General features: G+C 55.5%; 1 protein-coding gene across 1 annotated transcript in view; it reads right to left on the reverse strand.

The window, feature by feature from the left end:
* Positions 1 to 251: 251 nt before the first annotated feature.
* Positions 252 to 14,508, reverse strand: part of Sh2b2 (SH2B adaptor protein 2) — a 14,878-nt gene continuing 621 nt past the window's right edge. Inside the window, exons 2-9 of the mRNA XM_013031709.1 lie at positions 14,438 to 14,506; positions 8,365 to 8,466; positions 6,855 to 6,946; positions 4,989 to 5,080; positions 4,734 to 4,892; positions 3,812 to 4,020; positions 1,605 to 1,776; positions 252 to 857 (exon numbers count right to left, since the gene is read on the reverse strand). Of these exons, the coding sequence (XP_012887163.1) occupies positions 526 to 857; positions 1,605 to 1,776; positions 3,812 to 4,020; positions 4,734 to 4,892; positions 4,989 to 5,080; positions 6,855 to 6,946; positions 8,365 to 8,466; positions 14,438 to 14,506 (1,227 nt within the window). The 3' untranslated portion in view covers positions 252 to 525. The remainder of the gene's footprint in view (positions 858 to 1,604; positions 1,777 to 3,811; positions 4,021 to 4,733; positions 4,893 to 4,988; positions 5,081 to 6,854; positions 6,947 to 8,364; positions 8,467 to 14,437; positions 14,507 to 14,508) is intronic.

Genomic DNA, 14,508 nt, shown 5'->3' on the forward strand with positions numbered 1-14,508 from the left:
GGAAGGAGAAATCCCAAGGGGGACTGGTGTCATAGCTCTACTAAAGCCCCCTCTCGAACCCTTATCTTCTATTCGTCATATCATTGTCTCTGTTGAGACAGAGCTGGGCAGGCACCAGGCACAGTGGGCTTGGATGGCGTTGTGAAATGGCTCTGTGACAATAATCCGTGATACAAAGAGCCACTTTCCTTCCTGTGGTGCTGAGGCTCACACTTAAGAAAGGACAGCAGAGCCCAGATGTAGTCCCTAAAACAGGCTCTTTAATAAACATTTGTCTTCACTGAAGAGCTTCCTTTTACCACAGCCTGAGGCTGGGGCCTGTGGGCGCGGCCCGCCACGGGTGGGCGGTCCTACATGCCGATCGGACACAGCCTACCGCAGACAAGCAGGTCTTGCGGCCAATGGGCGGCCTGCCCCGGGTAGGCGGGCCGTTCCGCCGATAGGGCGTGGCCTACCGCAGACAGGCGGCAGTGCCGCGAATGAGCCCGGCTTGTCCCGGGCAGGCGGGCCGAGCCGCCTTGGGCCCTAGTAGAAGGAGTACTGATTCTCCACGGCGCGCGCACGGCCGGGCGCTCCCTCCGCGGGCTCATCGCTGGCCCCGGCCGCGGCCTCCAGCAGGCGCTCGGCGCTGTTGCTGCGACTGCGCGCGCTGAGCGGACCCTCGGCGGCGCGCGGAGGCGCAGGCACGGAGGCGGTGGAGGCCGACGAGGTGGACGAAGAGGAGGCTCCGGGGGCCTCCGAGGGCGAGGCGGGCGGGCAGGCGGCCGCGGCCAGGCTGGAGAAGTAGTGCTGGCCGGCGGGCTCGGCCCAGCAGCCAGGGGCCGCGGGCGCGACGCCACTGGGCGATGGCCCCGGGTCTGCAACGGAGGCGAGCTGTCAGCGGGAGCCCCGCGCCCCATGGCACCGCGCCCGGCCCGGTGTGCAGGGATCGACCTCGCTCACCCCGAGGCCGCGACTCCCTCCAGTCCCAGTACCTATTCTTGATTCGTCCCGATTCTGGGGCTTGAACTCAGGGAGGGTCTGGGGGCTGTCCCTGAATTTTGGTGCTCAAGGCTGGCGTTCTACCACTTAAGCCACAGCTCCACTTCCACGCCTTTTGGTGGTTCATTGGAGATAAGAATCTTACTGACTCGGGCTGGGAAGGTGGCTCAGTGGTAGAGCGCTTGCCTTGCATGCATGAGGCCCTGGGTTCGATTCCCCAGCACCACATAAGCAAAAAAAAAGCCGGAAGTGGTGCTGGGCTCAAGTGGTAGAGCGCTAGCCTTGAGCTGAAGAGTTGAGGGACAGCGCCCAGGCCCAGAGTTCAGGCCCCACAACCAGACCTCCCCCAAAAAAGAATCTTACTCTCCTGCCTAGGCTGGCTCTGAATCCTCTCAGCCTCTTGAGTAGCTAGGATTACAGGCATGGGCCACACACAGGGCTCACATCTGTATCCACTGATGGTCCCCCATAGCTCACACTTGCTGTGACTGATGTGACTGATGTGACTGATGTGATTGATGTGACTGAGACTGGACGTGACCCGGTGTCATCTGCCCTCAGTAGTCATGCTGGCCACCTGCGAAGTGAGTTAATCCCCTAGGCCAGGTATAGGGGCATCTTACCAGGTAGTGGGCCCTGGGCCCGGACATAGCTGCGCAGGGTGATATCAGCAGAGCCCCCAGACTCCAGTGGGATGGGGTGGGTGTGGAAGTGGCGGAGCATGTCAAGCACAGACTGGAACCACAGGTGTTGCACATGGCACTGGCCGTGGCCGTTCAGGGACAGACGAAGGTGCTGTGGACATAAGGTGGGAATGGTCAGTGAGGCAAACTCTGGCTGGCTGCCTGCCTGGGCAGTGCCGTTGGAAGCCTAGGCCTTCATGATTCCTGAGGCCAGAGGGGCTGGGTGGGGAGCTGGGGCTTTCACATGTGCCCTACTTCTGGGGGTGGGGCCACTCCTGGGTATGGGAGGAAATGGGGGGGTGACAGCTCGGCTAAAATGGAGGGCACAGATATTTGCCCCAAGTTGTGCCCAGGCTCCTGCTGTTCACCCCATCAACTGTGTCCCCCTCTAAAGACTTCAAGAGGAGCTGGGCCCTGGTGACTCAAGCCTGTAAACTAGCTACTCAGGAGGCTGAGATCTGAGAATTGTGGTTCAAAAGCCAGCCGGGAAGGAAAGTCTGGTAGACCCTTATCGCCAGGAAACCAGAAGTGGCGCTGTATCTCAAGTGGTAGAGCACTAGCTAGCTTGAACTGAAGAAATGAAGGACAGGGCCCAGGCCCAGAGTTCAAGCCCCACGACTGACCAAAAACAAAAAAAGACTTCAGGAGTAGGAACTCCCTATATGGGAGATGGGAAACTAATGCCCAGGGAGCACTTGTGTGACTGCCCCTGCTCTTCAGGAAGCTAGGGGCTGGAAGGGGGGGTGGGCAGGAAGGAGAGCCTGCCTTGCCACCTATACAGGGTGGGTTGTGAGTTCTGCCATTGGCAGGACAGAAAGTTGCCAGGAACAGTGTGCAGAACCTTGGGAACATGAATGGCAGCTAGAGCCAGGACACAGGCTGAGGAAAACTGCAGTGTGCTCAGATCTATATAGAGACAGGCCTCCTAACTGGGCAGGGTCTCTGGGGGCAGCTGGACCCCAGGGGCAGGTGTAGACAAGGCAGGTGCACCTCCACATTCTGGAAAACCTTCCAGACATATCAATTATTTGAGGGCAGAAAGAGGGAGATTGAAAAATCTCCCTTCCTTCCCTGCCAGGGCTGGGGGGGGGGGTCCATGCCGTTCCTACCCCTAACTTATCAGATAGGACAATCCCCATCATTCCGGGAGAACGGAAGCCAGGCAAGGGGAGCACAAGTTCAATGATATCTCTTGCCCATCCTGCTTTCCCTTCTTTCCAACCCTTGGCAGCCCCGGCACTGTGTGAGCCCCTGGCCTAGGCATGCATTAGACACTCCTCAGCTCCCTGGAGAGGTTGTGCTGGCCAAAAAGGAAACCACCAGCTGCCAGGGATGGCGTTGATGCTTATCACAGAACTGCTAAGGGCGGCTGCCTTCCAAGGAGGTGAGCCTAGGGCAGTGCCAGCCAGTGCTACCCGGAGAGCCCAGGGGTCATGGGGTGGTGGAGGGAGGGGGGAGTGAGGCCGCCAGGCTGGTGGATGCATACTGACCACCAGCTGCCAGCTGTGGCAGGAGACCTGGGGTGCTCCTCCCTCCAGCGGGGGCTGCCAGGAAACAGAGTTCTGGAAGGTGCCAAGGCTGGGTCTGTTTCCTTATCGGAAAAGTGGGCGGTATGGGGAGGATTCAGGGATTCGGGCGTACTGCACCATAAAACCTGGCTTTCCTGTCCTGTTAGCAGCCCTGCCTGTGAGTGATCATGGCGCACCGGGGCCATGGCTCCTTGGAGCACACCTCTGCTCATGCCCCCGTCTCAGGGCTCCGCTGCCCCCACCAGACCCCAAGCAGCCCATGTGGCACAATCCTCCAGCCCACCGGTGTCTCCTTTACATCTCTGGTCTGAGCACAGGCCTGGCCCAGAGCTGGAGCCCTGGCAGGGTTGAGGGTGAGCAGAGAAGGGGATAGGGTATTTAGAGGTGGGAGAAGAGGCAGATGGACCCTGGGGACAATGTCTCCCTGAGACATGCCAGCGACCGAAGGCCTTGCCAGCTTAGGTTCTCACACTGGCCTGGCCACCAGCTCCCCATGGCCAGTGTGGGCTGGTTCGTGGGAAGACATGCCACACCTGTGCACCTGAGCCTTGCCCAGAATCAGGGAGCCCTTGCCCGCCTCGGCTGCGCGCCCACCCTGCAGCCTGCATGCAAGCTTGCCTTGGCCTTGCCCTGGAAGTTGAAGGTCAGCACGTACTCCCCAGGCCTCGTTTCGCTTTGGCGGATCACGAAGAGGCCGTGGCTCCGGGGCCCTCCTGCCAGCACCAGCTGAGCGGCCTTGACCCGAGACAGGGTCCCGTGGAACCAGGGGTAGTTGGAGAGCTCCAGGCCCGGCTCAGCCTCGGGGTCTGGCTCCACGCCTTCCTCCCCTGGGGTGCAGGGTGACAGCATGAGGGGGTGAAGGGACAGAGAGGGCAAATAAATACATGAGCTTTTAGAACTAGGCAGAGCCAGTCCCTCACTAGTTAACCATATGAGGTAAACTGAGGCATGGAGAGGGGAAAGTCAGTTTATGAGTCAATCTGCCAGTCAGAAACACGAATCAGCAAGTCAAGCCTCAGTTTCTCCAACCTGGTTCCAATCCTCTGTATGACTTTGTATGAGCATTTTCTTTTCCTTTCCTTGTTTTCCCGAAACACAGACTCCCTATATAGCTATCCTCCTGCCTCAGCCTCCCAGGTGCTGGGATTACAGGCGTGAGCCACTCTGCCTGGCTCTACAAGCATTTTCTTTTTACTTTTTTTTTTTTCTTTGATAGTCCTGGGGCTTGAACTCAGGGCCCGGGCACTGTCCCTAAGCTTCTTTTTGTTCAAGGCTAGCACTCTAGCCACAGCACCACTTCTGGCTTTTTCTGTTGATGTGATACTGAGGAATGGAACCTAGGGCTTCATGCATGCCAGGCAAACACTCTACCACTAAACCACATTCCCAACCTCTACAAGCATTTTCTATGGCACCCAGGAGCCTGGTGCCCAGATGTAGGATGAAGGGAGTGTTCCAGGCTCCGCAAGGGTTCTAGGGGGTGCCATGCTCCCTGTGCCAGCACAGGGCCTGGAGGGGAGGCAGGGGGGCCCCTGGGCACCTGCACTGCTGTCATTGCCTCCGCTGCCGCCTGGGGACTGCAGGGTCTGCAGGAAGGTCTGTAGTGGGACGTGGAGCAGGGACTCTCCAACAGTGTCTCGGACCCGGCCATGTGGGGCAGTCACCACGGCTGCCGCTGTCTCTGGGGGCCGCGGCGGGTCTGCGGGTGAAAAGCATGTCCCTTGATCTGTTCACCTGCATGTCCACCCCTCCATCTCTGGCCCCAACTCTTCTGGCCAGCTCTGCTCCCACCTACCTTCCGTCAGGAGCTCACAGCTGCAGGAGGCCACACGGCTGGCCAAGCAGCCTCCCTGGGAGCAGGCCACCTCGAGGTCTTCCTCACAGTCACTGTGCGGGTGACAGGGTACAACACATCGGGTCATGGGGCCTGCGCTGCTCGGAGTGCCAGGCCCCACCCTGGGGTCACGGTCATTCTGTCTCTCTCTCAACAGCCTCTGTGACCACCGTGTGACCAGAGACCACCAAGTGCCATAGGTGCCCCAAGGCTGCAAGATCTGAAGCCAGGTGTGGTGACTCATGCCTACAATCCCAGCTACTTGGAGGCTGAGATCTGAGGATCAAGGTTGAAGCCAGCTGGGCAGGAAAGTCTGTGACTCTGATCTCCAAGATGCCAGAAGTCGAGCTGTGGCTCAAGTGGGAGAGCACCAGCCTTGAGGGGAAAAGCTAAGAGACAGTGCCCAAGCCTTGAGTTCAAGCCCTAGTACTACCACACAAATAAAATCTCTATCCACTAACTCTGATTGCCCAGCACGCCCCTGCCCACCTGGGGCCCTGGTATCCATCGGTCCTGCTGGCTCTGGAAGTCTGCAAAGCGAGGTGCAAGGTTCAGGCTCACAAGGGGCTGGAAATGGTTTATAGCGTGGATGGTCAGCAGGCTAGCTGTGGAAGTTTCCACGGTGGGTGGGCAGGGCCAAGCTCACTGGCTTGGAACTTTAACTGTGCTTCTTAAACGGACTTGTTCATTAGAAAGCATGACCCCCCACCCCCAACCCCCGGGCAGGTTCACACTGAGAACCCAGGTCTCCCCAGGCCCTCAAACGTCTGGCCCGGGGATCTCTGACTGCACACAGCTGCCCCAGGCACTAATGTCCCCACCAAGTCCATCTGTTCGACCCTCTTTTTCTTGTGTGTACAGCAGTAGTAGGGTTTGAACTCAAGGCCTCACACTTGTTCAGCTGGCATTTTACCACTTGCACTATACCTCTAGCCTCACTTTTGGCTAGTTAATCTAGAGATAGGGTCTGGGACTGAACTCCTATCTCAGCCTCCTAAGTAAGCTAGTGCTATAGGTGTGCCCAGTTCTGCTTTTTTGGGGGGTGGTATTGGGGACTGAACTCAGGGCCTTATGCTGGATAGACAACTGCTCCACTTGGCCATGCCCATGGTCCCTTGGCTTTTAGTTTGTTTTTAGTGAGGGTCTTACAGTCTTGCTGGGAGCTGTGATTTATCTAGCTCTACCTCTGGGTAGCTGGGATTACAGTGGTGCTCCCCTGCACCTGGCTTTGCTTGGTTTTGTGTGTGTGTGTGTGTGTGTGTGTGTGTGTGTACATATGTACCAATATCAGAGCATGAACTCAGGACCTCATAGTCTTGCTCATAGTTTCTTGCTCATAGCTGGTGCTCTATTCCTTGAGCCATACTTCCAGTCTAGCATTTTGCTGGTTGGAAATGGAATCTCACTAGCTTTTCTTCCCCAGGCTGATTTTGAACCCTGCTCTTCCAGGTCTCAGCTTTTTGAGTAGCTAGGATTACAGATGTGAGACACTGGCACCTGACCATCAGCTTTGGTACCTGGTGGGAGGCTCGTACTTAGGCTTTGGGTCAGGTGTGCTCCTTACCTGTGGCCTTCTCTGGGCTGAGCTGGGGGCCGCTAAGTAGCCTCTTGTCACCCGTTGGGCTCCCCCATCAGAGCCCATCTGCCAGAAGTTCGAGACTCCCATAGTGAGGACAAACATGCCCACCTTTCCTGATTCCCAAGTTCTCTGGGGTTAGCAGAGTGGGGCTGAGGCCCAGAGAGGACCTGATGAGAATGGCGCCTGCCATGTCCGGGAAAAGGAGCAGCACCCCCTCCATCCCCATCCGGGAGCTATGCGGTACTCACCCAGGATCCACACAGCCCTGGATGTCAGCCACCCACGAGTGCTTCTGCAGGGAGTCAATGGTCTCCAGGATGTACTCGGCTCCATTCTCCACCTGTGGAGGGGGCAGTGCTCCAACCTCCACCCCCTGGGGGGGCCTCCCACCATCACCCCATCTTCCCTGTCATCCACCCCATCATCAGAGATGACAGCCCACCTGAAGATGAGGTCCAGCCCCACTCCACCCCCATATCCTCAGGGCCCCTTCTGCTGGCTGGGGAGGGTGGCCAAAAGTCCCTGGGTCCTTCACAGATTGGGTTTAAGTCAAGAGGGGGACAGGTGGCTCTACACACTGGGTCAGGGGGTTCAAACCTTGGGGACTAGAATTTCACCCCAGAGAAGCCAGGACAACTGCCCCACTGTATGGGGCACTCTGGAGGGAGGGAGGTCCCATACCGTCCTTATTCAGAGGCCCAGGAAGGCCCGGAGCCATACAGCAGCTACCTGGCTGCATTAGGATCTGACCCTATCTTTTTTTTTTTTTTGTTGTCGTCGTTGTGGGGCCTGAACTCTGGGCCTGAGCGCTGTCCCTCAGCTCTTCAGCTCAAGGCTAACACTCTACCACTTGAGCCATAGCACCACTTCCGGCTTTTTTCTGCTTATGTGGTGCTGAGGAATCGAACCCAGGGCCTCATGCATGCAAGGCAAGCACTCTACCACTAAGCCACCCTCCCAGCCCTCTAACCCTATCTTTGAGGTATGATGTCCCTGTTCTCAGCTTCCTGTCCTGTGCCTCTGTCAAAATGCACTGTCACACTGGGAGGGTCCTCGGAGACCCCCTTCCATGCCTGTCCAGACAGATGGGGAAACTTAGGCCCACAATGGGATTGGCAGGCGCATCCCTCTGCCTTGGGGCTTTTGCCTATCAGCTGCCCAGGGTCCACCCAGCAAGTGGGCAAGGCCATGTCCTCAGCCCCAGCCTGGTATAACTTGGGGCACAGGGCTGGCAAGGTTGCCCAATGAATAAGGGAGTTTATGATTAAGTAGAGCTGGGTGGGAACATAAGGCTGGGCAGGGCCTGGGAAGAGGGCTGGGTCCCCCCCCCCGCCCCCGCCCCCCACACACATCCCAGGGGACTCAGCCTGGCAAACCCTGCTGCAAGCAGGTGTACCCAGCAGGGCCTAGCTAGTCGCACTCCAGTGCCCTGAGATGGGGCATCTGTATTTGCTACAAGCTGGCCACCAGCTTTTGCCACGGGGTGGGTGTGCCTGACTGTGGTGGGAAACAGGAGGGGAGGAAGTGAAACTTTGATGAGTCCCTGGGAGGAAACAGGAAGGGGCCTGGGACCCACAGCTCCACTGCTCAGCTGGAGACGAAGGCCCTTGCTATGAGCTGGGTGCCTGTCATGGCATCCTAGGTCTCCTCCCCGCTCCTGGCTGCTGTGGGGTCCACTCCCTCCCAACATGGCTGCTGCCACCCAGAAAGTCATGGCCTGGAATAGCCAGGCTGTCGTTAGGGTTTAGGGGAGCTCACCTTGAGCACGAACGTGTTGTCCTTCTCAGGCATCTCCAGGGGCATGGTGGTCCGCACCTCCATGATGGCCGAAAGGGGGATGCTCACCTTTGGCCTGGAGGCCTGCAAGGCCAGAGGGGGATGGTGAGCGGCTCACAACACTCATCTGCCCTTCCCAGCTCCCAAGGTCAGAACGGCCTTCTGCTTAGACCCCAGAGGCCAACCTGGCATGGAGGTACACCCTTAGTTCCTGGTTGGGCAAGTTGAAGGAGTGTCTCCACCGTCTCATGACAAGCATGAGTCCCAACCTGTGAACCCCACTTGGGCTGCCCACTGACCAGTTTTTTCCCCTCTTTTAGGTTTTTTTTTTTTTTTGTGCTGGTATGGGGGATTTGAACTCAGGGCCTGTGTGCTCTCCTTACATTTTTCACTCAAGGCCAGCAACTCTACCACTCAAGTTACAGCTCCACTTGAAGCTTTTTGATGGTTAAATGGATTTAAGAGTCTCACAGACTTTCCTGCCTGGACTGGCTTGGAACCTTGATTCTCAGGTCTCAGCAGGTGTGAGCCAACAGGGCTCCACTTGGCCTTGGCTCCTATTCTTGACCTTGACCCACAGTAAGACATGCATTTAACTGTGTCCCAAGGCACAGCTGGGCAGGTAAAAACATCTGCAATAAACATTTCACTGGACAGCATTTACCCTTGGTATGCATCCTATTTCTTAGTCTATTCTAGTACACTAAAAACATGGGAAACCAGAGCCAGTGGCTCACAACTGTAATTCTAGCTACTTAGGAGGGAGAGACCTGAGGATATACTTTGAAGCTAGTCTGGGCAGAAAAGTCCATGAGACGCTTATCTCTAACTACCCAAAAAACTGGGAGTGGAGCTATTGTATAAGGGTAAAGTGCTAGCCTTGAGAAAAAAAAGCTCAAGGAGAATGCCCCGGCCCTGAGTTCAAGCCCCAGGACTGGCACAAAAAAAAAAAAAAGCTGGGCTCCAGGCTGGTGCACAGGTGCAATCCCAGTACTCTGGAGGCTGAGGCAGGAAGGACTGAGTGCCAGGATAACCTGAGCTACACAGCAAAACCCCAAGGGGTAGGAGATGTGGTTCTCTCAGTGGAGAGAACTAGCATGTGCAGGCCCTGGATTCACAGCATCAGCACTACGAGGAGAAAAAAAAAAAAAAGCCAAGGGCTGGGAGGGTTGCTCAGTGGTAGAGCGCTTGCCTTGCATGCATGAGGCCCTGGGTTCCATTCCTCAGCACCACATAAGCAGAAAAGGCTGGAAGTGGTGCTGTGTCTCAAGTTGGTAGACTGCTAGTCTTGAGCTGAAGAGCTGAGGGACAGCACCTAGGCCCAGAGTTCAAACACCACAACCACCACAACCACCACCACCACCACCAACAACAACAACAATAAAAAGCTGAGCCAGGCGCTGGTGGCTCATGCTTGTAATCCTAGCTACTCAGGAGGCTGAGATCTGAGGATCGAGGTTCAAAGCCAGCCCGGGCAAGAAAGACTGTGAGACTCCCACCTCCAATAAACCACCAGAAAACCAGAAGTGGCGCTGTAGCTCAAGTGGCAGAGTGCTCACCTTGAGCTGAAGAGCTGAGGGACAGCGCCCAAGCCCAGAGTTCAAGCACCATGACCGACCCAAAAAAAAAAAAGTTTGAGAGACTCTGTCTCCAAAATAATCAACAAAAAGCAGGGCTAGAGATATTGTTCAAGTGGTAGAGTACCTGCCTACAAAGCGTGAGATGCTGGGTTTAAACTTCAATACAGAAAAAGAAAAGAGCTGAGAATGTGACAGTGCTAGAGTGCTTGCCTAGCATGCATGAAACCTTGGTTTGATTCCTCAGTACCATTTACACAGAAAAAGCCAGAAGTGGTGCTGTGACTAAAGTGGTAGAGTGTTTGCCTTGAGCTAAAGAGGGACAGTGCCTAGGGCCAGAGTTCAAGCCCCACAACCAACAAAACAACACATGGTCTCCCTGATATGCAGATGCTAAAGCCAAAATGCAAGGAGATATGACAAAGTAAACAGGGCTCAAGAAGCAAAGGACTTCTACTCATTTTGTCATTGCTAAATGACTCCATGTTTTGACCACATATATGGTATATATATGCGTGCAACTGAGGGAAGCTAGGAGGACACAGAATCAGAGGGAAACGGGAAAACATACAAAAGAAGAGCCCATCAGCTGCATATAGATGAAAATGAACTAAGCAACTCAAAGGCAGCAATGGGAGGGAGGGAATGAGAGGGAAAGAGGGAACAGCTTACACTAAGCAAAAAGAAAGGAATGTAAATATCACCTGATGTGGGAGAAATAGTTGTATTGTCAAAGCTCATAGAATTCACAAACGTTATAGACCATGATAATGACAATGTGCCTTGTGAAGGTTAAAATGTGTTTTGTGGCTTTAAGTATCAATATTCCACAACACTGTGAAATACGTGAAGTTTATATACTCATCTAGGTAATCTCAATAAAAAATTTTTAAAAAAGAAAAAGAAAAGGAAAGACAGCCTCCTGGCTCGCATTCATTCTCTGAAGTGAGGCCTGGCGCTCATGTCCCAATATCACCGCACAGTTCACCCAAGGTGGGCTGGCAGTGTGCCATGGGAAGCATGCTCAGGGCCTTGTTCTGGGCTCGTGTCCTGGTCCAGAGACCCCTAGAGAGGCCCAAGATGGGGCTTCCTGGCAGGGCTTGGACTCTAGCACAGGGACTTTCTCAGAAGGAAAAGGGCGGGCGCACGGTGTACAGGCAGTAGGAATTCCTGGCAGGCCTGAAAACTTTTTTTTTTTTTTTTTTTTTTTTTTCATGGGGCTTGAACTCTGGGCCTGGGCGGCTGCCCCTCAGCTCTTCAGCTCAAGGCGAGTGCTCTACCACTTGAGCCACAGCACCACTTCCAGCTTTTTCTGCTTATGTGGTGCTGAGGAATGGAACCCAGGGCCTCATGCATGCAAGGCAAGCGCTCTACCACTGAGCCACCTCCCCAGCCCCACCTGGCCACTCTTCAGCAGGCACAGGGCTGGGATTGGGGTAGTGATAGAAAGCCTTGACTGCAACTGGGGGGCCACCATATAGGCCTGGCCTGGGACCTTGGGCTCTGGTCCTTGGCCTGGTATCTGAAGCCCTCTGTCCTGGCCTCTAACTTGTCCTGCCCAGCTCCTTGCAGGGGCTCCTGAAGCTCAACCTGTTCAAATTTACATTCAGTCCTGCAAATATGGTTACAGGTTTCCTGGTGTGCCAGGAAATGCCTAAATTGGCAGGCGTTTGGACGATGGTATGGACAGTTCCACTGCTTTGACAGTCCTGGAGATTGAACTTAAGACTTCATGCTTGTTATGGAGGTGCTTTACCACTTGAGCCATACCTCCAGTCCTTTTTTGCTTTCAGATAGGATCTCTTGATTTCTGCCTGAGCCAGCCTCAGAATATCCTCCTCCTACATAGCTATGCCTTCCACGTACCTGGGATCAACGGGCATGTACCACTGTGCCAGGCTTGTTTGTTGAAGATGGGGTATCACTAACTTTTGGGGGGGGCTACACTGGCCTCAAATAGCAATCCTTCCATCTCTGCCTCTTCCTGAATATCTGAGATTACAGGCATGAGCCACTATGCCTGGTTTTCATTGCTTCCCAGACCCTAAAGGCTGGCCTGGCGTAGGGCCATGAGGGGACATGGAGTCTCTTCCTGCAGTGGTGAGAGGTCAGGAAGCCAGAGACTTGAGGGGGGACATCAAGGGCTGTAAGAGGAAGTCTAGGGATGTTGGGAAATGGTGCCTGAGCCCACACCCCCCCAGCTCCTGATTGCTCCCAGGTGCAGCTAGCTCCCCTGGGCCAGGGCAGATCTGCAAGGGAGTGTCAATAAGGGTGCTCTAGGGACTCCTTAAGTCAGGGGCCAGTCTCCTGGGACCAGGCACATTCGGAATCCCGAGCCAGGAGCCAGGGCTGGGACCTGTCCCCAGGGTGGTGGCATTGAGAGAGGGTGGGACTTTTAAGAGGTAATTGCTAGTAGACAGTGGTTGGATCCTTCAGGATACTAAGCTGGGAAGAGATTAATGTAGTTCTCAAGGGAACCTAGCTAGTTGTCTGGAGAGTGCGTTGTTGTCATGTGAGGTTACTACGTACTTACACAAGCCCATTTCCCTTCTTCCCCTCTGCCACGCTGAGGTCAGCCCTGACCTTCAGAGGCCAAGTGCATGGGGCTTCCCGACCCCAGACCTTAAGCTTCCAAAGCAGAGTGAAACAGACCTTGTTTCTTAATGCAATATCCACCTCAAGTATTTTATTATAGCAACAACAAGAAAGCCCCAATATAGCTGGGGGCAGATGGCTCACGCCTATAATCCTACTTACTCAGGAAGCTGAGACCTGAGGATCGCAGTTCAAAGCCATCCTGGACAGGAAAGGCCATGAGACTTATCTCCAACAAACTACTCAGAAAAAGTTGGAACTAGTGCTGTGGGTCAAGTGGTAGAGTGCTTGAGTTGAGCAAAAAGAAGATCGGGGACAGCATCCAGGCCCTGAGTTTAAGCCCCAGGACCAGCAAAAAAAGAAAGGAAAAATAAAAAGCCTAATACTCCAGGATGTAACATACTGCTCTTCTGTCACATCACTCACTCCTGAGTGCCAAAATATGCTCTAACCCTTGCCAGAAAATAAGGCCAGGTGGGAGCAAGCTAAGAAGCCTCTGCACTTCCTCAAAATTGGAAGGCCCACTGGCCCCTCAGAAATCTCTGGGTGGAGCTGGAAGGCTCTGCAGGGATCAATGGAGGGGACGCCAGAGCCCGGCTAGCCGCTCCCCACCCCCCACAGCATATATGGCTGTTGAGAGACTGCAGCTGTGACTGCCACTTACGGAGGGGCGGTCTTGCTGTCTGCTATGGGTCTGAGGAAGTTCAGCCTGGGATGTGTCTCAGGGATTTAAGGCGAGCAGCTTGGGCTGGCACAAAGCCCTGGGGTTGGGGGCACAGCTCTTCAAGAGGTGGAGAGCACCTCTTCAGGCTCTGTGGGCTGGGTACCTCCCCAGGCTTTGAGGATCTCACATCTGGAGGAGAGGCAGGGAGGAGCACGTGGAGATCCCAGAGGACGGAGGGAGCTGAAACGGGTGCCTAGAGAGACGGAGGGAGTGGACCCCAGGATAGGCAGGTGCTGGGGTGTCTCCCGCTGCAATGCCAGAATGAGCCTCCAGTGCACAGGGGCTCCACACCCTCACGCCTCTCATCTCCACCTCCCATTCTGATGTCAATATTAGGGCTTGCACTCAGACCCTGGGTGCTGTCTCCTAGCTTTTACACTCAAGGTTAGCACTCTACCACTTGAGGCCCAGCTCCAGTTTTGGCTTTTGGCTGGCTAACTGGAGATTAAGAGTCTCACTGAGTGATGATAGATAGCTCACACCTATAATCACAGCTATTTAGGCGGCTGAGCGCTGAGGATCGTAGTTCAAAGCCAGCCTCGGCAATATAGTCTGTGGGCCACTAGAAGTGGCGCTGTGGCTCAAAGCTCTAGAGCTCTTGCCTTGAACAAAAGAACTCAGGGACCGTGCCTGAGAGTTCAAGCCCCACCACCACAAATGATGACTGGATGAAGATTCTTACATCTCAGCCTCCTGAGTACTTGGTGGGAACACCAGCACCCGGATCCTCTCCTTTTTTGGGGGGTGGAGGTGGGCAATCCTAGGCCTTGAACTCAGGGCCTGGGCACTGTCCCTGAGCCTCTCTGTGCTCAAGGCTAGCACTCTACCACTTAAGTCACAGCACCAGTTCTGGCTTTTTGTTTCTTTGGGTCTGAGGAATCGAACCAGGGCTCCCTGCACGCTAGGCAAGCACTCTACCACTAAGCCACATTCCCAGCGCCCCGCCCCCCACCTCATTCTTGAGCGCCTCAGGGTGGCCACCGGTGACAGTGGGGGGCTGCGGCAGGCTCTCGGGAGGTCTGGGGACCAGCAGCCCCAGTCCGCAAAGCAGGCGGGTTTGCAGGAGACCCCGCGGTGCCCCTTGGGCTCAGATGGCACAGAGAGGCGGGAGCCGGGCACCCTAGAACCCCGCCCCGGGTCCCCCCAGCCCGTTGCTCACCTTGGGCGGCACGAAGAACTCCAGGCGGAAGCGCTCCCCGGCGGCGGCGCCCGCCCTGCGCAGCAGCAGAC

The sequence above is a fragment of the Dipodomys ordii genome, unplaced genomic scaffold (genome assembly GCF_000151885.1).
Source record: "Dipodomys ordii isolate 6190 unplaced genomic scaffold, Dord_2.0 Scaffold143, whole genome shotgun sequence".
Classification (NCBI taxonomy): domain Eukaryota; kingdom Metazoa; phylum Chordata; class Mammalia; order Rodentia; family Heteromyidae; genus Dipodomys; species Dipodomys ordii.